Below are 17,741 nucleotides of genomic sequence, written 5' to 3' on the forward strand. Positions count from 1 at the left end.
CCATTTTAACGCTTCCGACCGAGACCCACAATTTCGGTTAACTACTCACAGACCTATTTTAGCGTAATAGACTAATTTAAATGTAAAACTAGTTTATCTCGATGCCATCTAAGTGGTTGAGTCAATATCCGGGAGAGAATATCCAAAAATAATGAAACGAACAGCCAACTTCGTTGTTCAGTCCTGAAATTTTGATGAAGTTAGAAAGTTTGCGATGTTTCAGCCCTCAACCCGTAGGCCAGTTTGAGGGATTGTTTTATCAGCTTCTAATTAAGGTTTAAATAGAAAAGAGAACCCGATGCGATGTCGTTAAATAGTAATTGTGACGGGAAAAGAAAATATATTAAAAATGTACACAGTTGTAGCACTGTTGACTATATAGGCTATTGATTATATCCAAAAAAATAAGGTTAAAAGGAACTATGACTTTCAAGCAATTTTATTGCATGAATCGTTCAAAGGGTCATTTTAGATTAAAAAACCGTGGAGTGCTATTAAATTAGAGGGTGGAAATTGGAGATAAGGGTAAAAATGCACTCCTTTCAGTTTTTTAATTGTAGCTCGAAAACGAATTATTTTTAGAGAATTGAATTTCCCATCGAAATGGCTTATTTAAAAAATTTAAAAGAAAAATTTTATGCAAAAAATCGATAATAAACAATTTAAAAAAATCAAAAAATAAGAATTTTTGATTTTTTTACTTTCTTGTGTGATGAAAATACTTTTTTTTTTGCAAAAAATGAGAATCAAAACGTATAAGGACAAAACACGACAAAAATCGAAAAATTGGCTAATTGTAAGTTTGACCGGCCATATATCAGTCAATTTTCATCCAAAAATACTTTACAACTTCTTATTTTGAAGGAAATTTTATCTACTTTTTTTATGAAGCAATGCCTAATTTTACTCAAAAAAAACTAGAGGCAAAAAAGTAAAAAAAAATAATTATTTGGTTTTTTTCAAATTGTTTATTAACGATTTTTGTAATCAAATTTTCCTTTTAAATTTATTAAATACGCCATTTGGGATGGGAAATTCAATTCTCTAAATAATTTTTCCTATGAACTATGGCGAAATTTTGCTTTGTTTTCGAGCTACAATTAAAAAACTGAAAGGGGTGCATTTTCACCCCTATCTCCAAGTTCCACCCTCTAATTTAATAGCACTCCGTGGTTTTTTCATCTAAAATGACCATTTGAACTATTCATGTAATAATAAATAATAGCCTAATAATAATTTATATAGAGAATACGAATAAATTACAGTGTAAGTCATGTATTACCAACAAATTGTATTTAAATGCATCCATTTTATACAATTTTGTTGAGGAGCTAAATTCATTATTTATATCTATCTAACTTTTTTTGATGATTTATTTGGGAACTTATTTTTTTTGTATAAAACCTGGTGCCTATATGCTCAAATACATACATTAAGTGATTCGTTAGTTGATACTTTCATTTATTATAATGTTGAAAATAAAATTATAAAAAAAATGTTTCGTATAAAAATTACTAGATTTTTACTTCTTATTATGTTTAGGCAAAAAAAAGTATAGCCTCTCATTTGAAAATCCAATCCAATTCAATCCTCGCTATGACCTTGAATACATGGTCAATGTCAAAAAACTGCAACGCCATTTTATTTGCCCCCAACTTCTTTTTGACACTTTTTTCATAGATTGCGCCGTTTTCGAAATATATAGCTCAAGTTAAATGAACCACCCAGTATACTACTTTCTATTGCAAAGATTATAGACTTCAATAATTTTTTTTGTGGAGTTATACGGAAATACTTTTTATATAGTGATTACAACTGTGACAATTTTTTGGGCAATAACAGAATTTTTTTCAAGGCTTTATTTCCCTATTTCGTCTTTTTCTACAGTTCAAACAGTTGAAAAATCGACGAAAATTCGGCATCAAATTTAAATCGGAATTAACCACACCCGTGGAGAGTTTGGTATTTCCGAATAACGTTTCCCCACTAACCTAGGCATTCTGGTTATACCGAAACAGCGCGATACTGTATTGGAATACAGACAATCCCTACATTTGCATGTTTATGCAGATAATTTTTAGGGGGGTGAAAATTCACTCAATCAATATCCACCCACGTACGAACCATAGGCGCAGCAAAACGGATTTGAAAAGCAGAGAGAAACAACTTAATTTTATAACCGTTTCCCAACCTTGTTGAGACGCCCATGCCTATCATTTATCTTGCTCAAAAGACTGCATTAAACAAATGCAGCGTTTTCCAGTTTTTCCAGCTACGCAATAATTCTAATAATTTGTTTAATTCTGTATCGGACGATGTCCCGTCATGCAACCCATTCGTTCCGTTGCCCATGATTAATATACCACCGGCGCGCCCTTTTTTATTACCGGCTGTGATGAATTATTTAATTTACATAAAAAATTCTGTCGGAGCCGCACGCTTATGGCTTATCAGATTTCACGGAATAATTTTGATAATATCCGCAGTTGCGCTGATAACGAACGGCTTCTGTTCGTATTTGAATTCCAGGTAAAAAAATGGAAATAATGTGAAACATGTGAACGCTAGTCATAACTAAAGTTAACTCTTTTTTCAACAAAAAAAAGTTCCTACGTCGATTAAGGTCGTACCAAGCTTGGAGTTTGTATAACTAGGCACTGGTATACAGTGTGTTTTACTTTAAATAAATATAGAGCTATAAAAAAAATGTTTAAAGACTGTCCTTGTACATCGTACAGTATAGTTTGATCAAACCATGACGTTTCCAAAACGGTCGGTAATAAAGTAATATTAGGAAAAGCAATGGAGCAATATATATTTTTTTAAATTCTAGGTATTAAGAAAAAAATAATGTGTATCAGTCAAATGGAATAAATTCGATAATAAATAAATGTTCGAAAAAACGCTCGGACACGTCGATTGGTATTTTTAGTTGCGCATTTTTTTCAACAAAAACTTTTTATATAGGGTGTGTCATGTAACAGTGCACAATACTTTATACTAAACTTACTAAACATACTAAACTTTATTATTTTAAATTCAGCACCCTGTATATTATTCAATTTTTTGATTCTTCAGAAAATTCTGGACATATTTCATGTACAACGTTCTATACCTACCTTCAACTGTTTCGGAAATATTAAGTATTTTCATATTTATTGCAAAAATTAACATTTAAAAAAGAAAAGCAAAAAGAAACATTAATGTCAATGTAGGAGATGTTCAAAATGATTGCCGCGAACGTCTTGACATCCTAATAAATAGAAATTTCTTCTCACGTTACTCAACATCTCAGGCGTGACCGATCTAATCACAAGCGTTATAAGTCAGTGAAGTCGAGGGGTTTAGTTTTGTATACAATACTTTTGACATATCCCCGTAAGAAGAGATCTAATGGTATCAGATCAGGGGATCGTACTGGCCATTCCATCGATCTTCGCCTCCCTATCCGCCGATTTGGAAATATTGGACATTGATTTGGTAATGGGGCGGTGCTCCGTCTTGGTGAAACCCTGTCATATCCGCTGGAACTTGTGGGATTGCTGGATCAGTATATTAGTTTGTCAAAGTTGGCACGACATTATTTTGGAACAGTGCTAAATAATTATAGCTATTCAAATTGCCATCAATGAAAAAGGGACCTATGATATGAACTCCAACAATTCCTGCCCAAACATTAACCTTTTCAGGGTATTGCGTATGTTCTCCTGTGATCCAGTGAGGATTTTCATTTGACCAATAGCGCCAATTTTGACGATTAGCCCGAACGGGAAGAAAACAAAACATGTTCTAATTGGATCACACTGTTATGTAACATTGCCATCATTCACAAAAATACGCTCTCCTATCAAAATCGTCTTCCATGAGCTCCTGAGTTGGTTTCATTTTATAGGGACGCATTTTATTTTCTCTTAATATTCGAATAATCGATTAATAACATCGAACATTGGGGCTGCTTTTCGACTAGAAGATGTCGGTTTTCCTCAAACTCAAGCATAATATCCAATTTGGTATCATCACTTATTGATTGCCAGTTGCTTTTTTATTTTAATAATTATCCCTTGGGATATGGGCGGTAAATTTGAAAATCTTTCATGAAATGAGCGAGCAACTTCCATTTATATCCGTGTGTTATCTCCATAACGAATCATCTGTAGAATTGTTATTTTGTGCATTTCTGTTAAATAAACCATTTTTCTAATATGTAGTTAAGGAATTTCAAATGACTATAACACTGACAACTACTGTTATGCAGGCAGACAACACGTTGCTAAGGCCAGGCGTTTTAAACAAAAGTAATATAGTTTTTTTTTTATTTCATATCAGTAAAAAGGAACGCTGATATGGTTTTTGCTTACTTTCTCTTTATCAAGAGCTAAATGGGCAATAAGTATTGAGTGTGTTGTAGCGAATTTCTGTAATCAAATAATTTTCTTTTTTTAATGTTAATTTTTGCAATAAATCTGAAAACACTTAATATTTCCGAAACAGTTGAAGATATAGGTCATTGTACATGAAATGTGTCTAGAATTTTCTGAGAAATCCAAACATTGAATAATATGCAGGGTGTTGCATTTAAAATAACAAAGTTGGTATTGACTATTGACCACTGTTACATGACACACCCTGTATAAAAAGTTTTTGTTGAAAAAAATGTGTAACTAAAAATGCCAATCGACGTGCCTGGGCGTTTTTTCGAACATGCCCCTATTTTTTTATTATTGAATTTATTCCATTTGGCTGATACACACTGTATATGCAGTTTGTTTCCTAAAATTCCGCCGTGAAAACTTTTTTACTTCTTTTTTCGTAATTTTCATACCCCGCCGCTAGACAAGCTAGTGTGAGCACAAACAACAAATCTCTCTTGGCGTTTTAGAAAACGTGTTTTTTTTAAATTCCAACACCCTGTATCTCGAAAATGAAGCCTTTCCGGGCATAACTTCAAATCACCTTATCCTTATTTTGGATGTTTTGTTCTTTAGCCCCTTTTATTGCCACCTTACTTATACATCGCTTATCAGGACCGATATATATATTTTGTTATGATTGAATGTGTGTATGGTTTTATATGTTAGCGCCAAATTAAATTTTATTAGTTTTGATATTAATTTTGATTAGATTGGTGTATTGTGTGTTGTCTATCTTTGCCCTATCTAGCTCTAGACTCTATCTCCGTAGTCGGTTCTATGTTCTATCAAGAAACCACACCAAGCACAGCTACAAAAACAAAAGGTTTAGTAATAAATGTATTTATTATAAATTTTTTATATATGTCAAAATTTGTCACTCTACCCTCTTAAACACACTAGTAAATATATTTTGAAGTATTTTACAATGTTGATAAAGCCTTATACAAGAAGTTATATTACTAATCTCATTAATTTAAATTTCATGCAATACTGGTTGCATATCTTAATACACTGTAGTAATAACTTCTTGTTTAATACTTATTAATTTTCTCTACTATTAATATTTAATTCTACAAAGACTTGGCCAGTTTTAAATAAATATGAAGTGATTAGATAAATTTACTTGATAGTGAATTGGTGATTTACTAAACGTTTTATATTAATTTTTGTTTTCTGTATTATATATCGTATACGATTTTGTTTTATTATAAGAGGTACCTTTTTATACTTATAATCGTTAAAGATGTGTTGATTAACTTCTCTCCTTTACTTTGTTATCTCGATTCTCTCCTATGCCAATGATATGCGGTTTACTTCCTGTTCTCTTGACTCTCCTACTGGTCTATGAACTCTGCTACTGTTGTTCTGCGTTCTTTATCTCTCCCTGGACCTGGTTAGTGGAGGATCCGCTTGTCTCGAATTTCGTAAATACCTGCTTTCTCCAATTGATTATTTTAATTCCTTGTTCTCTCCTATTTGACTCTTTTTTCCTTTTCTTGCTTCTTGACTGCTTCTATTTCTCTCTGTTTTCTTTTCTTACTTTTAACAACTGTCGTTTTCAAAATTATTTTTGTAACTAATCAATAAATCCTCTCTTTTTTCTTACTATCTTGATTTTTCTTTCTTTTTCTCTAAAGGCCTTTCCACATATCTTTGACCGTGTCCTTTTACTCTTATAATTCACTTCACTTCACTTTCTCTTATTCACTTATACACCTTATTCTACTTTCTTTACATTCAATTTTATCTTATACTTCAAAATATTTTTTTATTTTCTCATATTATTTCCCCTTTCTAATAACTACATAATCCTTGTGTATTCTACTTTAAATTTGACATTTTTCTGACATATATTTTAATTCATCTACAAATTGTCTTTCATTTTTAATATCATTTATTACCTCTTATTCTAACTTATTTTCTATCTATTTACTAACATGATAATCAACTCAATCATAAATTTTAAAATAATCATTCCAACCATTGATTTTGTCACTTTGTCTTTTACATAACGATTTAAATTTAAATTTTACTTTTATCCCGTTAATCTGGTTTCATCTCAATATATATAATAAATTAGAGAAGTTTCTCCGAAAACTCCCCTCCTCCACGCCCCCCTACCCGGTCCGCTTTCAGCGGTGCTGGAACTGCATTAGCGGCGCGATAGCCTTTTGTTTTTTATTTTCTTCGAAACAAATGACGAGCGCTTCGGTTACCTCGACGGGGCACACTTAACGGCGAGCACTTTGGGTCCCCTTTTATCGGAAATTAACTTTCTTATCGATTCTTGTCTTCGTCCATTCGGACAATTCCTAATAATGCAGTTGTTTAAATAAGAGATACCGACGCGTTTGCCATAGAGGTGTACGGGTGGAGAAGGGGGGGCTATATCTTCCTTTGTTTTCCCGCAATGAACTACATATTACATATTATAAGCCGCATTAGAAGTAGTTTCCCTGCTAATGAGTGCGTAGCTTTAGTTTTGCATACAATACATTTATTATACTTCGTCTCTGTGGCACAGAAAAACGAAATTATTACCAAGGAGGCAGTGCGAGGGCCAGAGCCATCTGTATTGTTCTCTTGGAATTAATTATGTGTTCGTTCTCAGGAAATTATCAACAGATGGCTCTTTTGTTGTGGTTTAATAGGCAGTAAAATTAAAATTAGTGATGCTAATGAATTTGTACTATAGTAGCATTTGTATATTTCATATTTGCAATATTATAAATATCTATCGAGGATAATTAAGTCAAAAGTGAAGACAATGTTGATTTGATTTTTCGAAGCGTTCCCGTTAGAGAGGCGATCGAACATCAACCTCGACCACTTGCAGTTATATAACCAGGGACAAGTGCCTGGCAACGACGCACCATCAGAATTTAATGTCGGGAACTCGAAGCTAATATAGTCAGTATTTACAGATATCCGTTGGTTACTTATTAGTGTTACTGTATCGTTATATTAAGTGTTAAATAAATAGACGCAAATTTATCAAATATACTGTTGTTAATAAAAAATCTTACCAAGTCGCACAGGCATTAATTCTAGCGACAGATGCAGATATAGAGTTTCAAAAATAAAGATGGAATCTTTAAAATAAAGTTAAAGTTAAATAAAAATTATTATACGGGGCCTTTCCGGAATTTTTATTATACCTACCGAACCCATCAAGATTCCTAATCAATACTAAAATTATCACAAATATTTGATAACAGTCACACAAAAAAAAGTTGTCTTTACTTTTCATGCGCCATATGTTATCCGTAGTATTTTTGCCTCCCGATCACGAATCCAGTGTCAGAATTGAGCTATCGCATCACAGAAATTTCCTAACCTCAAAAAACATGTACCAAAATACATGCATACCAAAAATTCACGAAAAAGTGCTAAGAAAAATACAATTTTTTTTTCTATATTTAAATGTTCATGTACATGGTTACGACCACGCCGATCGTGAAACCGCGGTCAGAATTGATGGTTCTTTTTCTAACCTCAAAAAACGGGTCAATTAAGGTCAGATGTCACGAATTTTAAAAAAATAACAGATTCGCGCCAAGTTTGGCATACAGAAGTTTTCGAGGTCGCTGATCACGGATCCAAGGTCAATTTTGCAAAATTCAAGATGGCGGATCCAAGATGGCCGACCAAATTTTCAAAAAATAACACATTCGCACCAAATTTGGTATACGTGGGATTCCGGGGTCGCCGAATGCGAGATCAGATTTACAAAATTCGTTTTTTTAAATTTAATCAATTACCTATGTACTTTAAGAAGGTAAAAATATGATTGGGTACTCAGGTTATAAAGTAAACGAAAATATTACAAAATGAATTTTGCAATTCTCACCTCGAATTCGTAATCAGCGACCCAGAAAACCCCCATATACCAAAGAGTGACCGCAAAAATCGCCCGTTTTTTCACAATTCGCAGACTCAAATTACTCGTAAAAAATTAAGATGAGCATAGCTTTAGTTTTTTGAAAATTTTCAAAAATTACCCCTATTTAGGGGTTGAAAAAACGCCCAAATTGAAGAATTTAATATTACCAATAAATATAAAAACTATTAACATGTTAATTTTTCTAGCGAATGATTCTTGATACAAAGAAAGATTTATTCTCATGACTGAAATAAGCATGTTGAATTAGAAAATCCACCGTTAAGCACGCGCAGGGGGTGGAATCATCCCCAAACATAGAGAATATCAGAAATAATTGTAAAAATTCAAAAAAATATATATTAAGATAATTCAGGGCTAAACTTACTATGAATATGAATAGTTATCAATATTTTCCTAAGGGTGGATTTTCAAATTCAACTTGCCTATTACTGTAATGAAAATAAATCTCTCTTTGTATCAAGAATCATTCGATAAAATAATTCACATGCTAATAGTTTTTATATCAATTGGTAATATTCAAATTCTTCATTTTTGGCATTTGTTCAACCCCAAGGAGGTGATTTTTCAGTTTTTTACGAGTAATTTGCGACCAAAAACATATTTTTATGTATTTTTTTTTAATTCTCTGCGAATTATAAAAAACGGGCGAAAATCACAGGTTTTTGCGGTCACTCTTGGCACGAATGTGTTATTTTTTGAAAATAGTCTTCGGCCAGAACATCGCCCAGAATTTGTTGCACGATATTGCAACCGATCGACACTTGCGACTGGTTTTTTTTTTACTAAAAATCGCATTTTAACTGCCAACCACTCCCCGTATTCGCCTGATTTGGCACCGCGCGACTTTTTCCTTTTCGGAAAAATGCATTTGCCGATTTAAGAAAGCGTTTTGTTGGCGTAGAAACCATCCAAAAGGCACGTACCGACATCCTGAAGGACATCCCTGCCGACATCTAAAATTCGACATGCTTTTAGGTCGTGCAAAACGCTGGATTGAATCGGAAGTAGTCCCTTTGAATAAATTAAATCGGTTTTACCAAAAAAAATATATTCTACCTTACAATAGCCCAACTGGATTCAATTATTTACAGTTCTTTATCTGTACTTAAAAAGATTAAATTAATGTATTAAAAAAGCTAATGTTACGCCTATGACCGATTTAAAAACGATCAATGTATTACTTTATATCACTTCAAAGCAGACTAGCGCTTAGTACACGTTAAACTTTATTTTATTTCATTTCATATTTGATACATACCCGATTTTTTTTAAGCGACATACTGCTGTGTAACTTTTATCCCCTGTTGTGTTTGCTGACATCAAAAACGGCATGATCGTTAACATTAATTCACCCCCCGGATTAATTTACATTGCCTACTACGAATCAAAGTATGTGCCCGCCGGATTTGTCGACAGACGAAAATGTAATTACAGTTTTTTTTTTTAATGGGAACTCTGAATAGTATTGAAAGTCATTAACAGTTCATGATTATAATTTCACGAGCCGTTATTTCCGCGAATTCGCTTAACTAGACCCATTTACCCTCCCGTACATCAAAACATAAACAGCAGGAATTAATTACATATTCAAATGGATTATTAATTTGGTCGGCACGTTTTCCATCTCGAGATTATGTAAATTTAATATGAATATTTAGGTTTTTTTACGTTGCTTCCAAGGGGATTAAGCTGGTGTAAATTAATTATAACGACTTTCCTCGATTTTTATAAATTAAATTTCTGTGTGATCTTTGACATTAAAATATAGCTTCAGAATTAATCTACTTTCTAGGGCTTTTAGATGTTTGAAAAGTTTTATGGTAATATTCATGAATTTAATATTTCATCCACAATCACCTTATAATCGGACTTTTATCCGCATATAAGTCGTCTAAAATGTCTAAAATTTTATTCATCGACTCTCATTTGGGCAAGTTAGATCCAGTTTTAACAAACGTTTTTCTTCACGTTGGTCTTACAGTCCCAAATTATTGGCAGGTTCACGCAAATCAATATACAGGGTGTTCCTTAAAAAGGGCAGTACACGTGCACAAGATGCACATGGTCGGCTCATATTTATGGTTAATTTTCTTAATTAATTTTCTAGAAAACAGAAGCACATAATCCATCAGTTGCTTAATAAAAATTGTTAATTTTCGTGCCCTGTATCACCCCATTTCAAGGAACGCGCGTATTCCAGAAACACCCTGTATAAATATTAATAAAATAACTCAAATCATCCTACGTGCGTCCATATTTTCTTATCAATCTGCCCATTAATTCAATTGGACTTCCGTGGAACGCAGCCAAACCTTTTATAGGACTCAATTTGCGAAGCCTAGACCACGCTCTCGAAATTACTTCGCCCCGCTCGTTTTTCATCCGCGAGATGCAAATCCCCTTTCCCGGAACGGGTGCAGCGGGAATATAGAGGTCCGAGATGCAGGTAAAAGCGTTGTTGGCCCAGTCGAAACGCGAGAATAGGATTCGAACCCCTCCCGGGTAATTCGAGCGGAATAGTTGAGCTAAATCGGCGACGAGTGCTTTTCGAAAATGCATGTTGCAAAGTGGAGTAGCTGACACGGTTATACGGAGTGTAACTTTAAGGGAGGGGTCAGATTTTCAAGGGAAATGTGTTTCCCCGAATACGAATCGGAAATTCTTTTTTTGTATTTTTCCTGTATCGGCCAGTAACGTTGCCGATGTTCTTCGGAATGAATGGCTCGTATATGTTTCAGGATGTTCTAGTTTCAAAAACTGTGCAATCTTATTAGGAGTCATAGAAAGGGCCGAGCATGCCGACTGGTTGGTGGTAACATCTACCTGCTTGATAGCGCATAAAAAACGTGAAATTTCAAGTTTTAATTTCCAATCTAATCTTGATATATTTCTTGAGAATTTCTAGGTGAGAAACGGAACCCGGAGGAGAAGTAATTGTAAACGTACGCGACATATCATTTTTAGAATCTACAAAATGTCATTGAAATTTTTGAAATTGACGCTCAAGTTTTTATTGTTTTTACAATTTAGTGTTACTATTTTTAACTGCCAAAAAAAATAAAATTTGACGATGAATACAGTAGCGTCCGTTCGAGGCGATTATTTAAGATTATCCTAGCTTGTCCAGTGACGGAGTATGAAAATAACGAAAAAAAAAAACGAAAAAAAATGATGAAATTTGAGAAACAATCTTATATGTGCTTCTAGCGATCAAAGGTAGCCTTCATGTAAATAGACTCTTGATTAAAGTCACATCCTGTATACCCCGATATTTCGTAGTTATTATGGTATCAAAAATACTAGACATCTACAATATACTTTTGATTCAGCATTGAATATGTTTTATGATAAAGGTTTCTATGTAAAATTCCGCAAAATCAAACATTTGACGTCCCAAGCAATGAATCTTTCGTCCTCGAAACTTTACCCAAACCACAGATCGCCTCAATATTCGTTATTTGCCAATGCAAAGCAGCGATATGAAACTTTTATAAACTAAGGAGAGCTAGAACGACTTACGTTGCAAAGCAAACAGACATATAACTGAAAAGTTGGAATATTCAGAAGTTCGGGGCATTTTTCATTACTTTATTTCCATTTCCTTTGTTCCTGGAGACGGCAATTATCGGAGGCAAATCTCTTCTTAATTTCATTATTGGACTGCCAGGAAAACACTTCCCTAATTATTTTGGCCTCGGAAGTAGAATCACTCTTATCTTCATTAATTTGTTCCGCCCGACACTAATACAAGGTTCTGTAATGTACTCAGGGCATTCCTTTAATCCTGTTAAACATTTTTAAGGGCCATTCGCTTTCCAAACACTAAGGAGGGTCTTTTTATGACTTGTAAAAGTTGCAATTCAAAAAGCGCCACTTAAAAAATAAAGTATTTGTCACGAATATTAAAGAGACACCTTAGTTATTTTAGAAAGATTACTAATTTGAGCTCTAACGCAACGTTGAAGCAATCCATAAGTTTGACGCCGATAAAATCGAAATGAAGTCTTTTAAAACCTGACTTATAATTAAACAATGCAAACAAGTTCCAGTCTTAGCACTTTTGTTTATTAAAAACCACTCAGTTTCACTCTGGTGCGCCCAACTGTATAGTGGAGCAACAAAATTTAATAATGCAGGCCTTTGTTATCCGCATTTTATTTAATTTTTCAGCCCCAATCCGAAGAGAACGAACCAAGCCAAGTTTTAATTGATTTTCTCGGACGGCGTATTCTTATAATTACTAAAAATTCCCGTCTTACTCTACCAGTCGAAATGAGTAAGCAAAGAAAAGTAAATAAGTTGAACAGAAACAGTTTTACCAAGAGATTCGGAGAAACCATTTGTATAAAGCACAAAAAATCTGTTTTTAATTACAGAAAAAGCTTCCAAGATACCAAACTTAATATAAGACCTATCCTATACAGGGTGTAAGAAGTCTGATTGCCATTACTTCAGTATGAGATAAAATAATCATAAATGAACAAAGAAGTTGTACATTACAGGGGCGTACGATTAACAGTTTTTAAAATACAGCGAGTATAAATATTGGGGAGTTTCATCACAACGTGACAACAGCGCTTAATCTAACGCTACACAGCTGATGCATACCACGTGTACACGCGGCAGACTTGTCCTACGGAAAAAATGTAAACAACTATTATTGTGAAACATTTAGTAAATTTCAAGACAATTGTTTTCCTGTTTTTAAATAAATAAAATAAAATGTATCGATTTTGTAGTACGAAGATAGTGTTGTGCTTAAATTTTAGCTCGAATTTTAGTAATTATGAATCTCTTAAAACAGGAACTTAATTTTTAATCAAATTATGAATTTGAAAAATATTTAATTAAAGTAGGTACCCAAAGATTCACGTCATCCAAATAATCGCACGTATTAAAAATAATTTAGGTACTTACCAAAAAGCAAAATTCAGTAATTTTTAAACGCATAAGTACAAAACAAATTACAACATATGACCAAAATGTCCACCACCATTTTTGAAATCAATTTTCGCGCATTCGCTCGAAAACATCTCAAGAAAAGGAAAACGCAAAAAACTCTCAGACACGGTCCAATTCCAGATACCAACTGAATTGCGTATTACTGGACAGCTTAGTACATCGTATTATCCGCCGCGCCGTATATATTTGACAGTTGAACTAAAGGAAAATTACAAACAAAAAACACGTTTTGCATAAAAATTATGTCATGTTAACTTCAAAATATCTCTGTCAAACAGATTTAATAGTTTCTACCGAAAACTTTCCAAAGTTTAGACGATAAAACTATTTCCGCCCTTCTAGTAGATCATGGAGAGAAAATCAAATAGCCCACAGAACACGAAAACGGAATATCCTTGTACGGGACCCAGTATCTAATAAAATCAAAAATCTGTGGTAAATTTTCGACGACAGCAATACAACGTAGCAATATTGTACGACAAGCAATCGTCTATGGGAACGCGATTTGGTACCCTTAGAACAAATTTCGCTTAAAAAAAATACCGACGCAAGATGGCGTTCGCTGCTGCCAGGATGATCCTCAAGGACAAACGAAGAAAACCCTCGAAAGAAGAATACATACCTATTAGGAACAGGAGTAAGGTAAACGTTGTTTATTTGACATAATTTCGTTGTATGAAGCATGTGTACAATAAGTTTTACAGTTACATACATATTTCGTTGAATATGCGTATATAGTTTTTTTTTCAGTCACATTAATTTTGTGAAAAGTACAGTACATCTTTTTAGTTGAATAAAAGGATCGATAAAATGCGCTACAGGGCAGGCATTAGAGTGCCGCTGAATACGAGTGAATAAATTGATCGATGCGAAGCTTCAGAGTTGAGGCAGACATGTACATGTTATTGTATAATGATGCGGATAGTGGGGTTACTAAAATGTGAAGTAGTTGATGCTTCGACACCATTGTGACCTATTGGCGACGTTCTAAAATGTCCATAAATCATTTTCAAAACATTATACATGAAGTTCGATTATCTCGTGTTAAAATCCAGTACACTTTGTATGGAAATTCGATATTTTCAATCAAAATCAGACTCTCGGAAAGAAAATAATGTTACACCATTGTCTAAAGACACTCATCACTTAAATGTAATTTTCCTGGGCATTTTTATGAAAAAGCAATTACGATTAACATGCACTTCTACAATTTTACCATTTTCCTCATTTCAATTTAAAATATAGTCCCCTTTAGGCTAAAAATAGTGCATGATCGCACCGCATAAATGCGCAAAACCCTCCGAAAAGGTTAATATGTTATAGATTTCATCATAGATATTCACCGTTTCTGATAAATGAAAATATAATAATGCACGACGGAAAAATTTCCACACGCAACGCTGTACGGTTAATGTATCATTTTAATTTTTTTCCGTTGAAATTCACCGCTGTTTTGTCGAATAACATGAAAGACCGTGTTCTGAATAATAAAGAGGTTATTGTAAAATTCAACAGAATTGGAACAAAACAGCGTCGCATTGCATTAACTAACCCCAACGCTCACCGATATTTTCTGCTTCATTCCGTGTTAATAAAAAAATGGTCGATGGGTATTAAATCGGGTGATCTAAGTGGCCAACGTCTTGACCATGTCATGTATATTTTTTAAATATATACAAAAATGTTTAAACAATATGATCGACTTTATACAGGATGTCCCTCCCGTTCATACTTTGAAAATGGAGTGGAGGGGTGAGAAAATGGTGGGGGTAGTTCATATAATGTTTAACATTGTGCTTCCAGAGTATTGAAGTTGTTACTTTGAAGAGGATCTTTCTTAATTATCTTTATATTTCGATTTTTCATTTATTTTTCCTTTGATTATTATACCCCTCAAACCACCAGCATTCATACCCCCTTTTATTAAGGAACACTTTATGTTTATTCGTACAGAAATTTTGACAGCTGTCTTTTTTTTACTCGATTGCAAAGGTCAAATAAAGAAGTGGCACCTTGCAGTTCAGTAACCAGGGAAGGATATCTGGCTAATACGTGTAGAAAGTCTCAAAATTCCTGATTGCATTATATACAACCTTCAAACTTCAAACCTTACCACTCTGTATCTCGGAAACGCAACTAAGGCCATTATTTTTTCATCAAGAACTCCCTCTGGCAGGTATAAACTAAATTAAATTTAAGTATAAACAGGACACCATGTGCACATAACCTGTTTGTTAACCATACACAGGCGGAGGTAATTCTGTTGCCAAGCCACCCACCTACGCTTCACAATTTCCGTTGAGGTGGCACATCTTTACGCCGGGATCACTAGGGAGACGTCCCCAGTGATAAACTAGACTGGCTGACCTAGTTAGAGTCAACACATCATAAATTTTCAGCGTTAAAAGTGCCTGCAAGCCCTACGGAGTTCGGCGGTGGCACTACATTGCAACTACGAGGGGTATTGGAAAAGTTTCTCGCCTAAGTAACCAATATAGAATAAAAGTGAAACGAAATGATTTTTGTACGGTTCACTCGTTTGGTTGGGGCAGAATAACACGGATAACAGCACCTAGTTGAGGTAATTTGTCCACGTTTAAGAGGGCTCTATATCAAATAGGCAACCAGCAATACATTTTTATAGATTTTATTACACAGTTTGCCTATAGAGCCCTCTTAAGAATGTTTTGACGCATGTTGTGGTGGCCCCTGAATTCCGATAAAAATTGTAATTATTAAATTGTAAATACAGCGAAAGTCGTTCGTTTTTCGAACAACATTTTTTTAGAATTTTTTTTGGAGACATCACAAGGAGTTTATAACAATCGAATTTTCAAAAATATTTTAATTAGACTATTTCATCTTTCACCATTTTATGTATTAAAACTCATCATCAACCTAAGTTTCATAATTCCGCATCAAACATCTTCAGACATATTATAGAAAAGCTGTCATTTTTTTTAAATTTGTCACGAAACTACTGATTTGGGAACCCATATTTATACAACCTTTTTGCTTCAAAATTATTCAAAAAGCCTCTTAAAGTTTGTCGACATATTTAATTAACACCCAGTATTATTTTTAAATTTTTCGGAATTTTTATTTTTTCATTTTCTTTTTATTTTGAAATTTTTAACCTCTAGACAGGCTCGAAAATATTTATTATAAAAGTTTCTCCCGTCAAACTTCCAAACGTTCATCAAGCAACCCTCTCCATTCTAGACACCTAAAGCTTCTTCGTTTGTTTCTACAGTGCCGTCTAGACATTTTTTATAGTCTCCCCCCGTAGCCACGTTCCCGTCCCGAACACCTCCCAAATGAACGGAAAGGATCGGGAATCGGTCCTCTGTCGACGCTTCATTTGTTTTATGGTATTTTTATGAGTAGTGTGGATTTACAACTTTACGCTTTCGGCACCCCCGAGGACGAGAAGCGAAGCAGAACGATGTTAATCGCCTTAAGCTCAGCGTAATTCGTAACTTGGGAGGGACGAGATACGGTCTTCGAATCCCTCATTTTCTTAACGTGGTAAATCATCTTACTGCGAGAATGGAACGGTGTCGTAAATAGGTAGGTGCTTGGTAAATTCGGGGAATTTTAATCGGCGAAGAAAGAAGAGGAAGAAGAAGAGAAATGATTCCACCTTTGTTAATAAGGATCTTTGTATAATATAAAGAATTTCTTGAATTTAATGACTTATTATAAGGCTGAAATTGAAAAACAGTCAGTTTTATCAGTTGCAATTCATAAATACTAATAAAACTCCAATTATATTCCAGTCAAATTCGACCAAGACTGGTTTCATGATATTTCAGTTAAATTCCAATGGAATTCTAAACAGATTCTAATAAAATTCCAATAATTGTACTCCAAGTCAATTCCAACTAACTGATTCCATAACATTTCAGCTAAATTCCAATGAAATTCTAGATATATTCTAGTACAATTTCAATTCTCGTGTTAAATTCCAATTGGATTGATTTCATATTACTTCTGTTAAATTCCAATGGAATTCCAAACAGATTCTAATAAAATTCCAATTGGAGTCCAGGTCAATTCCAACTAAACGATTCCACAAAATTTCAGTTAAATTTCAATGGAAATCAAAACATACTAATACAATTTCAATTATATCGTATTAAATTCCAATTGGACTGATTTCATATTACTTTTGGTAAATTTCAATGGAAGTCTAAACAGATTCTAATAAAATTCCAATAATTGTACTCCAGGTCAATTCCAACTAACTCATTCCATAAAATTTCAGCTAAATTCTAATGGAATTCTAAACATATTCTAATAGAATTCCAATTACACTCGTGTTAAATTGCATTGAACTGATTTCATACTACTTCTGTTAAATTCCAATAGAAGTCTAAACAGATTCTAGTAAAATTCTAATTGTGGTCCAGTTAAATTTCAACTGGACTGATTTCATAATATTTCAGTTAAATTCCAATGGA

General features: G+C 33.7%; 1 protein-coding gene across 1 annotated transcript in view; it reads left to right on the forward strand.

The window, feature by feature from the left end:
* Positions 1-13,830: 13,830 nt before the first annotated feature.
* Positions 13,831-17,741, forward strand: part of LOC108907120 (neo-calmodulin-like) — a 90,972-nt gene continuing 87,061 nt past the window's right edge. Inside the window, exon 1 of the mRNA XM_023456309.1 lies at positions 13,831-13,920. Within this exon, the coding sequence (XP_023312077.1) occupies positions 13,831-13,920 (90 nt within the window). The remainder of the gene's footprint in view (positions 13,921-17,741) is intronic.

The sequence above is a fragment of the Anoplophora glabripennis genome, unplaced genomic scaffold (assembly GCF_000390285.2).
Source record: "Anoplophora glabripennis isolate ALB-LARVAE unplaced genomic scaffold, Agla_2.0 scaffold282, whole genome shotgun sequence".
Classification (NCBI taxonomy): Eukaryota; Metazoa; Arthropoda; class Insecta; order Coleoptera; family Cerambycidae; genus Anoplophora; species Anoplophora glabripennis.